Source organism: Carlito syrichta, unplaced genomic scaffold (assembly GCF_000164805.1).
Source record: "Carlito syrichta isolate Samal-C Ts95f unplaced genomic scaffold, Tarsius_syrichta-2.0.1 Scaffold304046, whole genome shotgun sequence".
Taxonomy (NCBI): domain Eukaryota; kingdom Metazoa; phylum Chordata; class Mammalia; order Primates; family Tarsiidae; genus Carlito; species Carlito syrichta.
The window spans coordinates 257,227-268,743 of NW_007248142.1; the positions used below are offsets into that span (position 1 = coordinate 257,227).

Below are 11,517 nucleotides of genomic sequence, written 5' to 3' on the forward strand. Positions count from 1 at the left end.
GGAAGGCTGAGGCAGAAGGATCGCCGGAGCCCAGCAGGTCGAGACTGCGGTGGCCGGGAGGGGCCACTACACTCCAGTCTGGGCAACACAGTGAGACTCCAACTCAAAAAAAAAAATACGATTCTGCTTAAGTATACCAGTTCACTGCAAAGTAAAACAGCGAACTCCTCCAAACTCATGTGTCAAAGTTAGTGCCATTTAGGCCAGGTGTGGTGGCTGACATCTGTAATTCCAGCACTTTGGGAGGCAGAGGCAAGAGGTTTGCCCAAACCCATGGGTTCGAGACCAGCCTGGGCAACATGGCGCGACCTTGTCTCTACAATAAATCAAAAAATTATCTGGGCATGGTAGTGCACACCTGTAGTTCCAGCTACTTGGAAGGCTGAAGCAGAAAGATCGCCTGAGCCCAGCAGGTTGAAGCTGCAGTGGCCATGAGCGTACCATTGCACTCCAGCCTGGACAACAGAGTGAGACAACATCTCAAAGAAAAAAAAAATAAGTTTGTGCCATTTAGTTTAATACTTTTGTTCTCTAAGCTCTTTGACTCAAATTTCTTTTTTAATCCTACAAAATGTCTCGTAAATTTGTTTCTTGATGTCTGCAGGGGGTCGGTTCCACAACCCCTGTGGACACCAAAACCCACAGATGCTCAAGTCCCTTTTATAAAATGGAGTAGTAGTTGCATATAACCTGTGCATATAGCACATCCCCTCATATACTTTAATTCATCTCTAGGTTACTTATAATACCTAATATAAATGCTATGGAATTAGTTACACTGTATTTTTATTTGTATTTTTATTATTGTATTATTTTTTACTGTTTTTTTTCCCTGAATATTTTCGATCTGTGATTGGTTGAATCCATGGACACAGAACCCATGGTTCTGCAGGACCCATAGATACGGAAGGCCAGTGGTACATAGCTGAGCATATCAACAGAAGAGCTCAATGTTTACTTGCTAACTGACAAACTAAAAGGATGAAATCTTTTAGTGTTTAATCTCTGGCGTTTGAATGGTCTATGATCTCCATACAGGCAGAGATCATGACTTTCTTGGGCATCCAAGGCTAAGGAATGAATGTTTGCTACATTAATAACAGTTAACACTTAAACACTCACGATGTCCAGGCACTGTTCAAGCAGTTACACATATCAGGTTGTATCCCATCCATAAGAAGCTAAAAATTCAGACTCAAAAATATATGCATTTGAGAATAAGTCATGGGAAATAACACTGAGGAAGACCTTTACTGGGAAAAACAGTGAACCGGAACAGGAGACAAAGTTGACAACTAAGTAACTCATGAGCAAAAGGAACCAAACATTTCTCTAGCAACTCACTCACATCTAACTAACAAAAGAATTCCCTCAACCATACCTTATCTTCAGAAGACAGTACTATGAGAAAGAAGACTGATTAAAACTCAGCCACAGAGGACTAGAAGGATACAGGTTAAAAAATTTAGCCTGTATTGAGAATAAGACTCTCCAGATAAATAGGACTATTTTCAGGCACATCTTGCCTTTCTAACCCAAAGCTGTAAGACATTCACATTCGGTAGCAACTGAGGGAACAAAACACACAAACAATAGGAATTCTCAAAAGTGGTAATGGAACAGAAAGGTGAGCCCTGTCCATGGTCATTCCCTCCATCCTCCCAAGTGCCCAGCACAGGGCAAGTGCTTGCCACTGACCTGGTCTGCATCTGAATGAATTCCAGGAGACTGAGCAGATGGTACTTCCTGCTGGACTGCAGCCACTGCCCCATTAGGCATCAGGATGAGTTGGGAGGCTAGAGGCACATTCCGGCCCAGCGTTCGGTTTACCTGCAACAGGTTCCCCAGCTGTGGCTGGCAAGGAGAGGAAGAGGAACAGCAAAGAGGACAAGAGGAAAAGAAGAGACAGAAGAAATGGAAGGGAAGGACCACAAGAGAAAATAAACAGAAGATATTAAACAGCTACGCCCCGCCCCTCTCCACACCAACCCAGGAGCCTCTTATGCTCCAAATGCGATGAACCATCCAGAAGAAAACCCAGAATGTACAGAAAACTATGGATTGACAATGAAGAATCAAACATCAAAGACATTGAGGAAATCAGGAGTTTAGAACAAGTGCTTAAATATGGTAAGGCAGGCTGAGAGATGACACTTAGAATTTGCAAAAGTGAGCCAAAGGTTTAACACTAGCAACTAATTTAGTCAAATGTCAAGGCCGACATTTTCCAGCTTAGGCCAACGTAATCTGCAGGCTACATATGAATACTAAGCACCACTTCTAGGATATGGGACATAGATCAACTTGTCTCAAAACGTCTAGGTAACCATGGCTAAAGAAAATGGTTTTCACTCAAATCCTTGCCAGAAACAGAAAATTATGCCCCTGGGGCAATGGTGTCTGCATCTGTGGCTTACCCGTAGATACATCTGGGCCTGGGACTGGTTGAGGGGTGGGGAGGTGGTGTTCCCCAGTAGCACAGACTGGGTCAAGGTGGTGGCACTAGGAGAGCTCACACTCTGGGATCGGCTGATGAGTTGGGCGGCCGACGTGGTGGCCAGATTTATCTGTATGGTACAGAAAGAACCAGGACTAAGGATGTGGGAGAGGCAAAAGGAAATGTACACGACTGACAAATTCAGGGTGCCACAGTCAAGAACAGACAATCTCACGTTACTGGAGTCAGGGGAAAATGAATAATAGCTTCCTATCCAAAACTGTCATCCTGGCTACTCTAGGGTTTTATCAAGGTGAGAGAAAATAAAAAAGACAACAGTCTCTAACCACTAGTGTTAACAGTTGAGAAGGCAAAAGAGTGAAATGGAACAGATTTTACTCCCACTGAAGGGTCCAGAGCTTAGTCCTTCTTTTGTGATCTCCTGCTTTCACCAGGATTTTCTCCCTCCTTTCCTAGACTTGCTCTTAAAGACTCCTGTGTAGACTCATGGTAGTTGCCTTCTCTTGTGCTTAGTCCCTACATACCTAAAAGCAGTAACGATCCATTAACGGCTCAATCAACACTCTCAGATGAGTGGCACAGAGCAGTTCAAGCCAGGGACAACGCCAGGCAGAAAAGCCTCTCAGTGGAGAGGGCAGTACTCACTGAGGCCTGAGTGGTGGTGGTCTGCTGCTGTGCAGTGCTGGTGTTTGGGGAGCTGGCCTGCCGACTGGCAGCAATTGTGGCCTGTTAAAGGGGAGGGGAAAAACAGAGACAGACAAGGGAAAAGCTCTCAGTCTTTCAGTAATAAATCATAGACACAAACAATTTAGAGACTTCACGTTATGAACAGAGAGATTCTACTCTAAGCTAAGAAAAAGTATATTCACTAACCCAGAAGCCTCCCCCATTACCGCATCTGCTGACCCAGTAACCTCCCCCACATAACCCTCCTCGGGCAGACAGGCAACCTGCCCTGCTCCCACTTTCTTTTAGGTGAAAGAAGAACATTTCGGCAGTTCACATCATGAGTGAATACATCTAGCCCAGAGCTATCCAATACAAATACAATGTGAGCCACACAAATAATTAACTGTCTTATGCAAATCTTTAAAAAGTACAAAGAAGCCGGGCTCGGTGGCTCAGCCTGTAATCCCGCACCTTTGGGAGGCTGAGGTGAGTGGATTGCCTGAGCCCAAGGGTTTGAGACCCGCCTGGGCAGACGAGATCTCATCTCTACAATAAATCAAAAAAATTAGCCGGGGGTGGTAGCGTGCGCCTATAGTTCCAGCTACTTGGAAGGCTGAAGTGGAAGGGTCGCCAGAGCCCAGCAGGTCAAGGCTGCGGTGGCCGGGAGCGGACACTGCACTCTAGTCTGGGCGACAGAGTGAGACTCCAACTCAAAAAAAAAAAAAGTAAAAAGGAACAGGAGAGGTTAACTTTCAAAATTTACTTAATCCAATATAACTAAAACATTACCATTTCAACATGTAATTAATATTTTAAAATTACTGAAATATTTTACATTCTTTTTTTCATACTAAGTCTTCAAACTCTAAAGTCCACATTTCAAGCATTCAGTAGCTACAAGTGGTTAGTGGCTACATTAGTTAATGCAGGTCTAGAATACACCCATTCTACCTGCAAAAGGGGATTTCCCGTAGTTCTTACTGTGACCTCAGAAGCTAAGATCCATCCCTCCTCCTACAGGACACCAGGCAGAGAAGACTGTCCCTAGCCTGCTTGGTATAGGATGCAGTATGTCCCAAAAGCCTGCCCTCCCCAACTGTAGTGCCTGTCCCCTCCCTCTCGGGTCAGCCAGCTGCTGACCTCTCACCTGCTGGACAGCAGCCAGGCTATGCAGCTGGGCATTGCTGAGTTGCTGCTGGAGCATGAACTGGTGGAAATACTGTGCTGCGTTGGGCTGCCGCTGGAGGGCCTGCAGAGCCTAGGAAATGAGAGAGGATGGAACATTTAGAACGGATCACTCCTAACTCCTATTCTACACAAAGACTGCATTTGAGCAAAAGGAGCCACAAGAAGGAGAAACAAAGGAGATGGGAGACACCCGATTTGTCCATTTTTACATTAACCGGTAAATCTACATAATCCTTTAAAAACTGGAAGAAACCGCCAAGCACAGTGGCCCAAGCCTGTAATCCCAGCACTTTGGGAGGCTGAGGTGAGAAGACTGCCTGAGCCCACAAGTTTGAGACCAGCCTGGGCAATTTGGTGAGACCTCACCTCTATAATAAATCAAAAAATTAGCCAGGCATGGTGGCGCACACGTGTAGTTCCAGCTACTTGGAAGCCCAGCAGGTAGAGGTTGCAGTGGCTGCACTCCAGCCTGAGCAACAGAGTGAGACTCCAACTCAAAAAAAAAAAAAAAAAAAACTGGAAGAAACAATTATAGTCATGTGCCATGTCACAATGCCATGTCACGATGATTTGGTCATATACAACAGTGGTCAGAGCAATAGGCTACACCATCTAGTTTTATAAGTATACTCTATATTTGCATGACGACAAAATCACCTAAGTGCACATTTATCAGAATGTATACCTGTTGACTAGGTGTGGTGGCTCACATCTATAATCCCAACACTTTGGGAGGCTGAGGTGAGATAATTGCTTGAGCCCAGTTGTTCAAGACTAGCCTGGGCAACATAGCAAGACCTCATCTCGACAAAATAAAAATTTAAAAATTAGCCAGGCATGATGGCATGTACCTAAAGTTCCAGTTACTGAGTAGGCTGAGACAGAAGGATCACCTGAGCCCAGAAAGCCAAAGCTGCAATGAGCAGTGATCGTGCCACTGCACTCCAGGTTGGCCAACAGAGTGAGGCTCTGACTCAAAAAACAAAAAAAGTAATGTACCCTTGTTAAGTGATTCATGATTATAATTCTATGGGCCATTCTCATATATAAAGAAAAGCAGTGCAATTCACATGAACTCTTATCTTCCAAAATTTAACCTGGAAATATGCGATATAGGAATACTAGAGAAGTTAAAAATAAATAGATGGCCGGGCTCAGTGGATCAGCCTATAATCCCAGCACTTTGGGAGGCCGAGGAGAGTAGATTGCCTGAGCCCATGGGGTCAAGACCCATGGCAACTTGGCGAGACCTCATCTCTACAATAAATCAAAAATTAACCATGTGTGGTAGTGTGCGCCTGTAGGTCCAGCTACTTGGAAGGCTGAGGCAGAAGGATCGCCAGAGCCCAGCAGGTCAAGGCTGTGGTAGCCAGGAGTGTGCCACTGCACTCCAGTCTAGGCAACAGAGTGAGAGACTCCAACTCAAAAACAAAAATAAACAGATGCCAGAGAAAATCAGACTATATTCTCAGTAAATAGTAAAAATAATAGAGCCCTAAAGGGTTGGAAATAATGGAAAATAGTGGCTTCTAAAACATTCTCTCAAGCAAAATTTTTAACTAATTAGCATCTTCAAATATCTACAGTTTAATGCTAACAGATATTTATAAGAATGATACTGGTCAACTGGGTTCGGTGGCTCAGCCTGTAATCCCATGCTTTGGGAGGCTGAGGTGAGTGGATAGCCTGAGGCCACGGGTTCGAGACCCGCCTGGGCAATTTGGCGAGACTTCATCTCTACAATAAATCAAAAAATTAGCCGGGCACGGTAGCACACGCTTGTCGTTCCAGCTACTTGGAAGGCTGAGGCAGAAGGATCGCCGGAGCCCAGCAGGTCGAGGCTGCGGTGGCCGGGAGCGGCCACTGCACTCCAGTCTGGGCGATCCAGGGAGACTCCAACTCAAAAAAAAAAAAAAAAAAAAAAGAATGACACTGGTCATTCAGTTTTAGTGTGAACTGAAGAATGGAATTTTACGGTTTTTTTGTTGTTCTTTTTTTTTTTAGTTGGAGTCTCAGCTCTGACGCCTAGGCAAGCGTGTAGTGCATGCTTACTACCACTGCGGCCTCATCCTCTGGGCTCAGGCAATCCTGCCTCAGCCTTCCAAGTAGCTGGAACCACAGGCACATACCACTACACCCAGCTAATGTTTTTTATTTATCACAGAGACGAGGTCTCGACAAGTTGCCCTTGCCAGTCTCGAATCCCTGGGCTCAGACAATCCTCTCACCTCAGCCTCCCAAAGTGCTGGGATTACAGCCATGAGACACCATGCCCAGTTCCAAACACAATTTTTTAAAAACACGGGATCTGTTATTTGTTTAAAAGTAAATCTTTTTCTTTTTTTTTTTTTTTAAGAGATGAGGTCTCACCAAGTTGCCCAAGCTGATCTTGAACGCGGACTCAGGCAATCCTCTCACCTCAGCCCCCCAAAGCACTGGGACTAACTACAGGCATGAGCCACCGTGCCCAGCCCCAAACAGAATTTTTTTAAAACATGGGATTTGCTATTTGTTTAAAAATAAATCTCTGGCTGGGCTCGGTAGCTCAGCCTATAATCCCAGCGCTTTGGGAGGCCGAGGTGAGTGGATTGCCTGAGCCCGCAGGTTCGAGACCCGCCTGGGCAACTTGGCAAGACCTCATCTCTACAATAAATCAAAAAAAATTAGCCGGGCATGGTAGCGCACACCTGTAGTTCCGGCTACTCGGAAGGCTGAGGCAGAAGGATCGCCGGAGCCCAGCAGGTCGAGGCTGCAGTGGCCAGGAGCAGCCACTGCACTCCAGTCTGAGCGACAGAGTGAGACTCCAACTCAAAAAATAAATAAATAAATAAATCTCTAAGAGGTCCATAATACTTCCATTACTCAAGGCAACTTGCAAGAAAGGTCAAAGATTGAAACCTGACAGTTCAGCCGGGCTCGGTGGCTCAGCCTATAATCCCGTGCGCCTTGGGAGGCTGAGGTGAGTGAACTGCCTGAGCCCGCGGGTTTGAGACCCGCCTGGGCAACTTGGTGAGACCTCATCTCTACAATAGATCAAAAAATTAGCCGGGTGTGGTAGCGCGCACCTGTAGTTCCAGCTACTTGGAAGGCTGAGGTGGAAGGATTGTTGGAGCCCAGCAGGTCTGGGCGACAGAGTGAGACTCCAACTCAAAAATAAATAAATAAATAAATAATAAAAATAAAACCTGACAGTTCATGAAGAAAAATGGCTAGTTAGAATCCAGCTACAGCCGGGCTCGGTAGCTCAGTCTGTAATCCCGCACCTTTGGGAAGCTGAGGTGAGTGACTGCGTTAGCCCGCGGGTTCAAGACGTTCTTGGGCAACTTGGCGAAACCTCATCTCTACAATAAATCAAAAAATCAGCCAGGCGTGGTAGCGCATGCCTGTAATTCCGGCTACTGGGAAGGCTGAGGCGGAAGGATTGCCGGAGCCCAGCAGGTTGAGGCTGCGGTGGCCGGGAGCGGCCACTTCACTCCAGTCTGGGTGATAGAGTGAGACTCCAACTCAAAAAAAAAAAAAAAAAAAAAAGAATCCAGTTAGATGAGGCTGGGCTGGGCACGGTGGCTCAAGCCTATAACCCCAGCACCTTGGGAGGCCGAGGTGAGAGGACTGTCTGAGCCCAGGGGTTCAAGACCAGCCTGGGCAACCTGGTAAAACCTCGTCTCTACAATAAATAAATGAATAAATAGTCAGGCATGGTGGCACACACCTACTTCCAGGTACTCGGAAGGCGGAGGCGGCAGGATCGCCTGAGCCCAGCAGGTCGAGGCTGCAGTGGCCCTGATTGTGCCACTCACATCAAACTGGGTGACAGAGTACAGAGTGAGACTCCAACTCAAAAAAAAAAAAAAAGAATCCAGCTAGATGGCCTGAATGTTAGTTTAAAAATCCACAGCTGAAAGACTGAATTTTATTGCTTGCTTGCCCAAAGCTTTGTAAACTGTGATTCTCAGAGCTGGAAAAGACCTTAATCATCACCTAATCCAACTCTCCCCAGTTTACAGGAAAGGAACTAAGGACAGTTGTCTTCCAGCATCACTGCCTATCTCAAGCAAGTACTCACAGAGCATGGCCCCTAGGGGTTGAGCCTCACCTGCACTGCTTGTCGTTCATACAGTGACATTTGAGCTATCTGGGGTCGAGAGCTGCCCCCTGAGCTGGAACTCCCATTGGTGGAGTTGGAGTTCTGCTCACTCTCAGTCTCCATGATAGTGGTCCAGGGTTCCCAAGGCTGGTGCTCTGACTCAAGACCTAGATGGAAGCAGTAAAGGATTAAAATGTATACCTTGATCCCATATTGTTAGTTCATGTTATTATTCAAGACCACAATGAGTCCACAAGCTATCTAATAATCTTCCTCTTCCTCCATAAGCTGTGATTTCTCTGATCTTAGAATTCCCAAATCTTCAGTACATTCCTGCAAACATATCTTCCTCAACCACCATATTTTTAAGCTACGCAGTGTCTCACAAGAAACAATTCTTACGTATTCCTTCATAATGGCTGTCATTAAATTACATTAGCAGAATGTAAGTCAGCACCTTACAATGCTAAAAGCTATCTTACATTCCCATAGCACTTTTTAACAGTTTAAAACCTTCCCACTTAAAATCTGCAGTTAACCCATTGTCTCCATTGCATCATTATCATCTTAACAATGGTCACCATTGTAGAGAACGCAATTTGCCTCCTGTCACTGGACTAAGCACTGCACCTTTACTGTCTCTTACATTGCTACAAGGTGAAAACCATTATCCTCGTTTTAAGTGTGGATATGAGGTTTTCTGAGGTTTAAAGAAGTTGCCCGCCGTCGGGCTCAGTGGTTCAGCCTGTAATCCCAGCACTTTGGGAGGCCGAGGTGAGTGGATTGCCTGAGCCTGCGGGTTCGAGACTAGCCCGGGCAACTTGGCAAAACCTCATCTCTACAATAAAATTTTTTAAATAGCCAGTCGTGGTAGCATGCGTCTGTGGTTCTGGCTACTCGGAAGGCTGAGGCGGAAGGATGACCGGAGCCCAGCAGGTCGACGCTGGGGTAGCCGTGCACATGCATGCCACTGCACTCCAGCTGGGTGAAGGGGTGAAGGAGTGAGACTCCAACTCAAAAAAAAAAAAAAAAAAAAAAAGGAGTTGCCCTAGTAAGTATCGAGTCTTTACACTAGCATATGCTTTTCCTTCAAACCAAAAAATCTGTAATGAACGCAGTGTCACTCAACATGAGTACTCGCTATCCTCATTTTATGGAGGAGAACCTTAAGATACAGATGTGTTAAGTGGGTCAGGGAAGGTCATAAATCTAGGGAGCAAAAGAGTTAACCCACAGCCCATGAAGCCCAAACAGCTGCCTGGTTTCGGCTCAGGATACTAATAATATCTCAGGCATGTCACTTTCCCTCCTAATACCTCAGTTTCCCCATTGCAAAGAAGGCTTCAAACTGAATGTATCATGTTAACAAATGACTCCCAGGTATGAAGTATACCAAATATACAACAATGAAAATCTTCAAGAAAGTAAGATTCACTTTTTAGTCTACTAAAGTGTCAGAATTTACCCTCTGGGAACTCCACTAAAATTTGCAAAAAGACACATATGAAAATATTGCTAAGAACCAAGCAAAGAAGAGATGAGAAGCAAGAAATGTTCCGCCAAAGCAGCACTAAATGACAATAAGTTTTTTTACTTATTCTTTTTTCCTCTCCCTCGTTAAACCTACATGCTATCTTCTCTACTTTCGAGGCACTGGGCCGCTGGAAATATCAGGTCACCAAAACACGATTTTGTTTAGGAATGTAAACATCAAACCAGAATTTCTGCTAAGGGCTGTCAACAGTTTCATTAAGGTGAATGGAATGATCTTAGGGATTACATTCAAAACAAACAAACAAGCAAGGTAAATAAAATCAAACTGCTTGGCCTTGGCAATAAAGTTGAGGATATTTCTCATTTCATTCCTAGTATCCTGGGATCACATCATTTCCCCTCCCAACTCCTTGGTTTTACTTAGGACTAGCTAATGTCACACAGATATAGCTGCAAAAGTACACAGGAAAAATCGTATCAGCTTCAACTCTAGTCTACCTTCTCCCCACACCTTTTGCCAAAATATCAAAGCACTAAGCAGATACAGACCCATGAATCCTCATTATCAGCATGTGAAGAAAAAAAGTGGGTAAAGGATTAGAGGCAGCACGGCAAAGTTGTATAAGATTACTGGACTTAGTTCGCTGGACTCGGACATGAGACCCCTTCACTAGCTACAGAGGGGACAGCAATTCCTACATTCATTTATGAAAACGCTTACAAACTGTATACCCCTCGTCTCCCTAAAAATAGAATTCTTATTTTTTAAAAAAACGTGTCTTCCGATGGTGAAACAGAGATGGAAAGGGATCAACTTAAAATCTTTCAATACAATCAGGGGAAACTGTCATCAAAGCCAGAACTCCTGGATCCCAGACCCATACGCCTTTGCCCCCGATGTTGCGACTGCAAAATTAAACATGGAAAATGAAGACAACGAACAGTCTGCGAGGCACAACGAGTTGAAGTTTTCAGAGTTAAATCTGAAGAGAGTGAGAAGCGGATCCCCAGGGGAACCCAGAGCAAGCTCAGCCACGGGCATCCCACAAGGTAGCATCCGGGACGTGCACGGGTGGGGCTGGGCGGGCGCACAGACCTCCAGCGGGGAGCTAGAAAGGGATACTGAGGGGGACCCGGTCCTGGGCCTGCCGTGTCGAGAGTTGGAGGAAGTCCATACAACTCCGTCTTGCAGAGAGGCTGGGGCATGGGAGCGCGGGCGGGAGAAGGGTTCCGGGAAGACCGCGCCGGAGAAATGGAAGGGATCCGGAGACTCGGGCGCAGACACCGGGGGTCGCGCCGGGTACGGAGCCTTGACGCGAACGCTGCCCCCGAGGGAAATCGAGCCCACCGGAGGCGCGGGCGGGCGGAACCCGGGTGTGCGAGGAGCCCACGCACCCAAGTGCGCAGGGGAATGTGCAGACCGAGAGCGGGGAGCCCGGCCGAAGCCAGGGACCGGAGGCTGAGGAACCCGGCGGACCGTGAAACGCAGGGAGGCGACCCGACAGCACGCTCGCGGGGGAGGACCCGAGTCGGACCCGGGAAAATGAATGGGCCGCCGGGCCGCCGGAGGCAACCGGGGTGACGGACCGGCGGCCTGAGGCGCAGCGCCGCGGGCGCCCGGGGG

The 11,517-nt window shown here is 46.5% G+C and overlaps 1 protein-coding gene across 1 annotated transcript in view; it reads right to left on the bottom strand.

The window, feature by feature from the left end:
* PHC1 (polyhomeotic homolog 1) overlaps positions 1-10,572 on the bottom strand; it is a 30,333-nt gene extending 19,761 nt beyond the window's left edge. Inside the window, exons 1-6 of the mRNA XM_008059434.2 lie at positions 10,443-10,572; positions 8,409-8,566; positions 4,275-4,385; positions 3,104-3,184; positions 2,418-2,567; positions 1,699-1,854 (exon numbers count right to left, since the gene is read on the bottom strand). Coding sequence (XP_008057625.1) covers positions 1,699-1,854; positions 2,418-2,567; positions 3,104-3,184; positions 4,275-4,385; positions 8,409-8,566; positions 10,443-10,446 — 660 coding nt within the window. The 5' untranslated portion in view covers positions 10,447-10,572. The remainder of the gene's footprint in view (positions 1-1,698; positions 1,855-2,417; positions 2,568-3,103; positions 3,185-4,274; positions 4,386-8,408; positions 8,567-10,442) is intronic.
* Between the last annotated feature and the right edge of the window lie 945 nt (positions 10,573-11,517).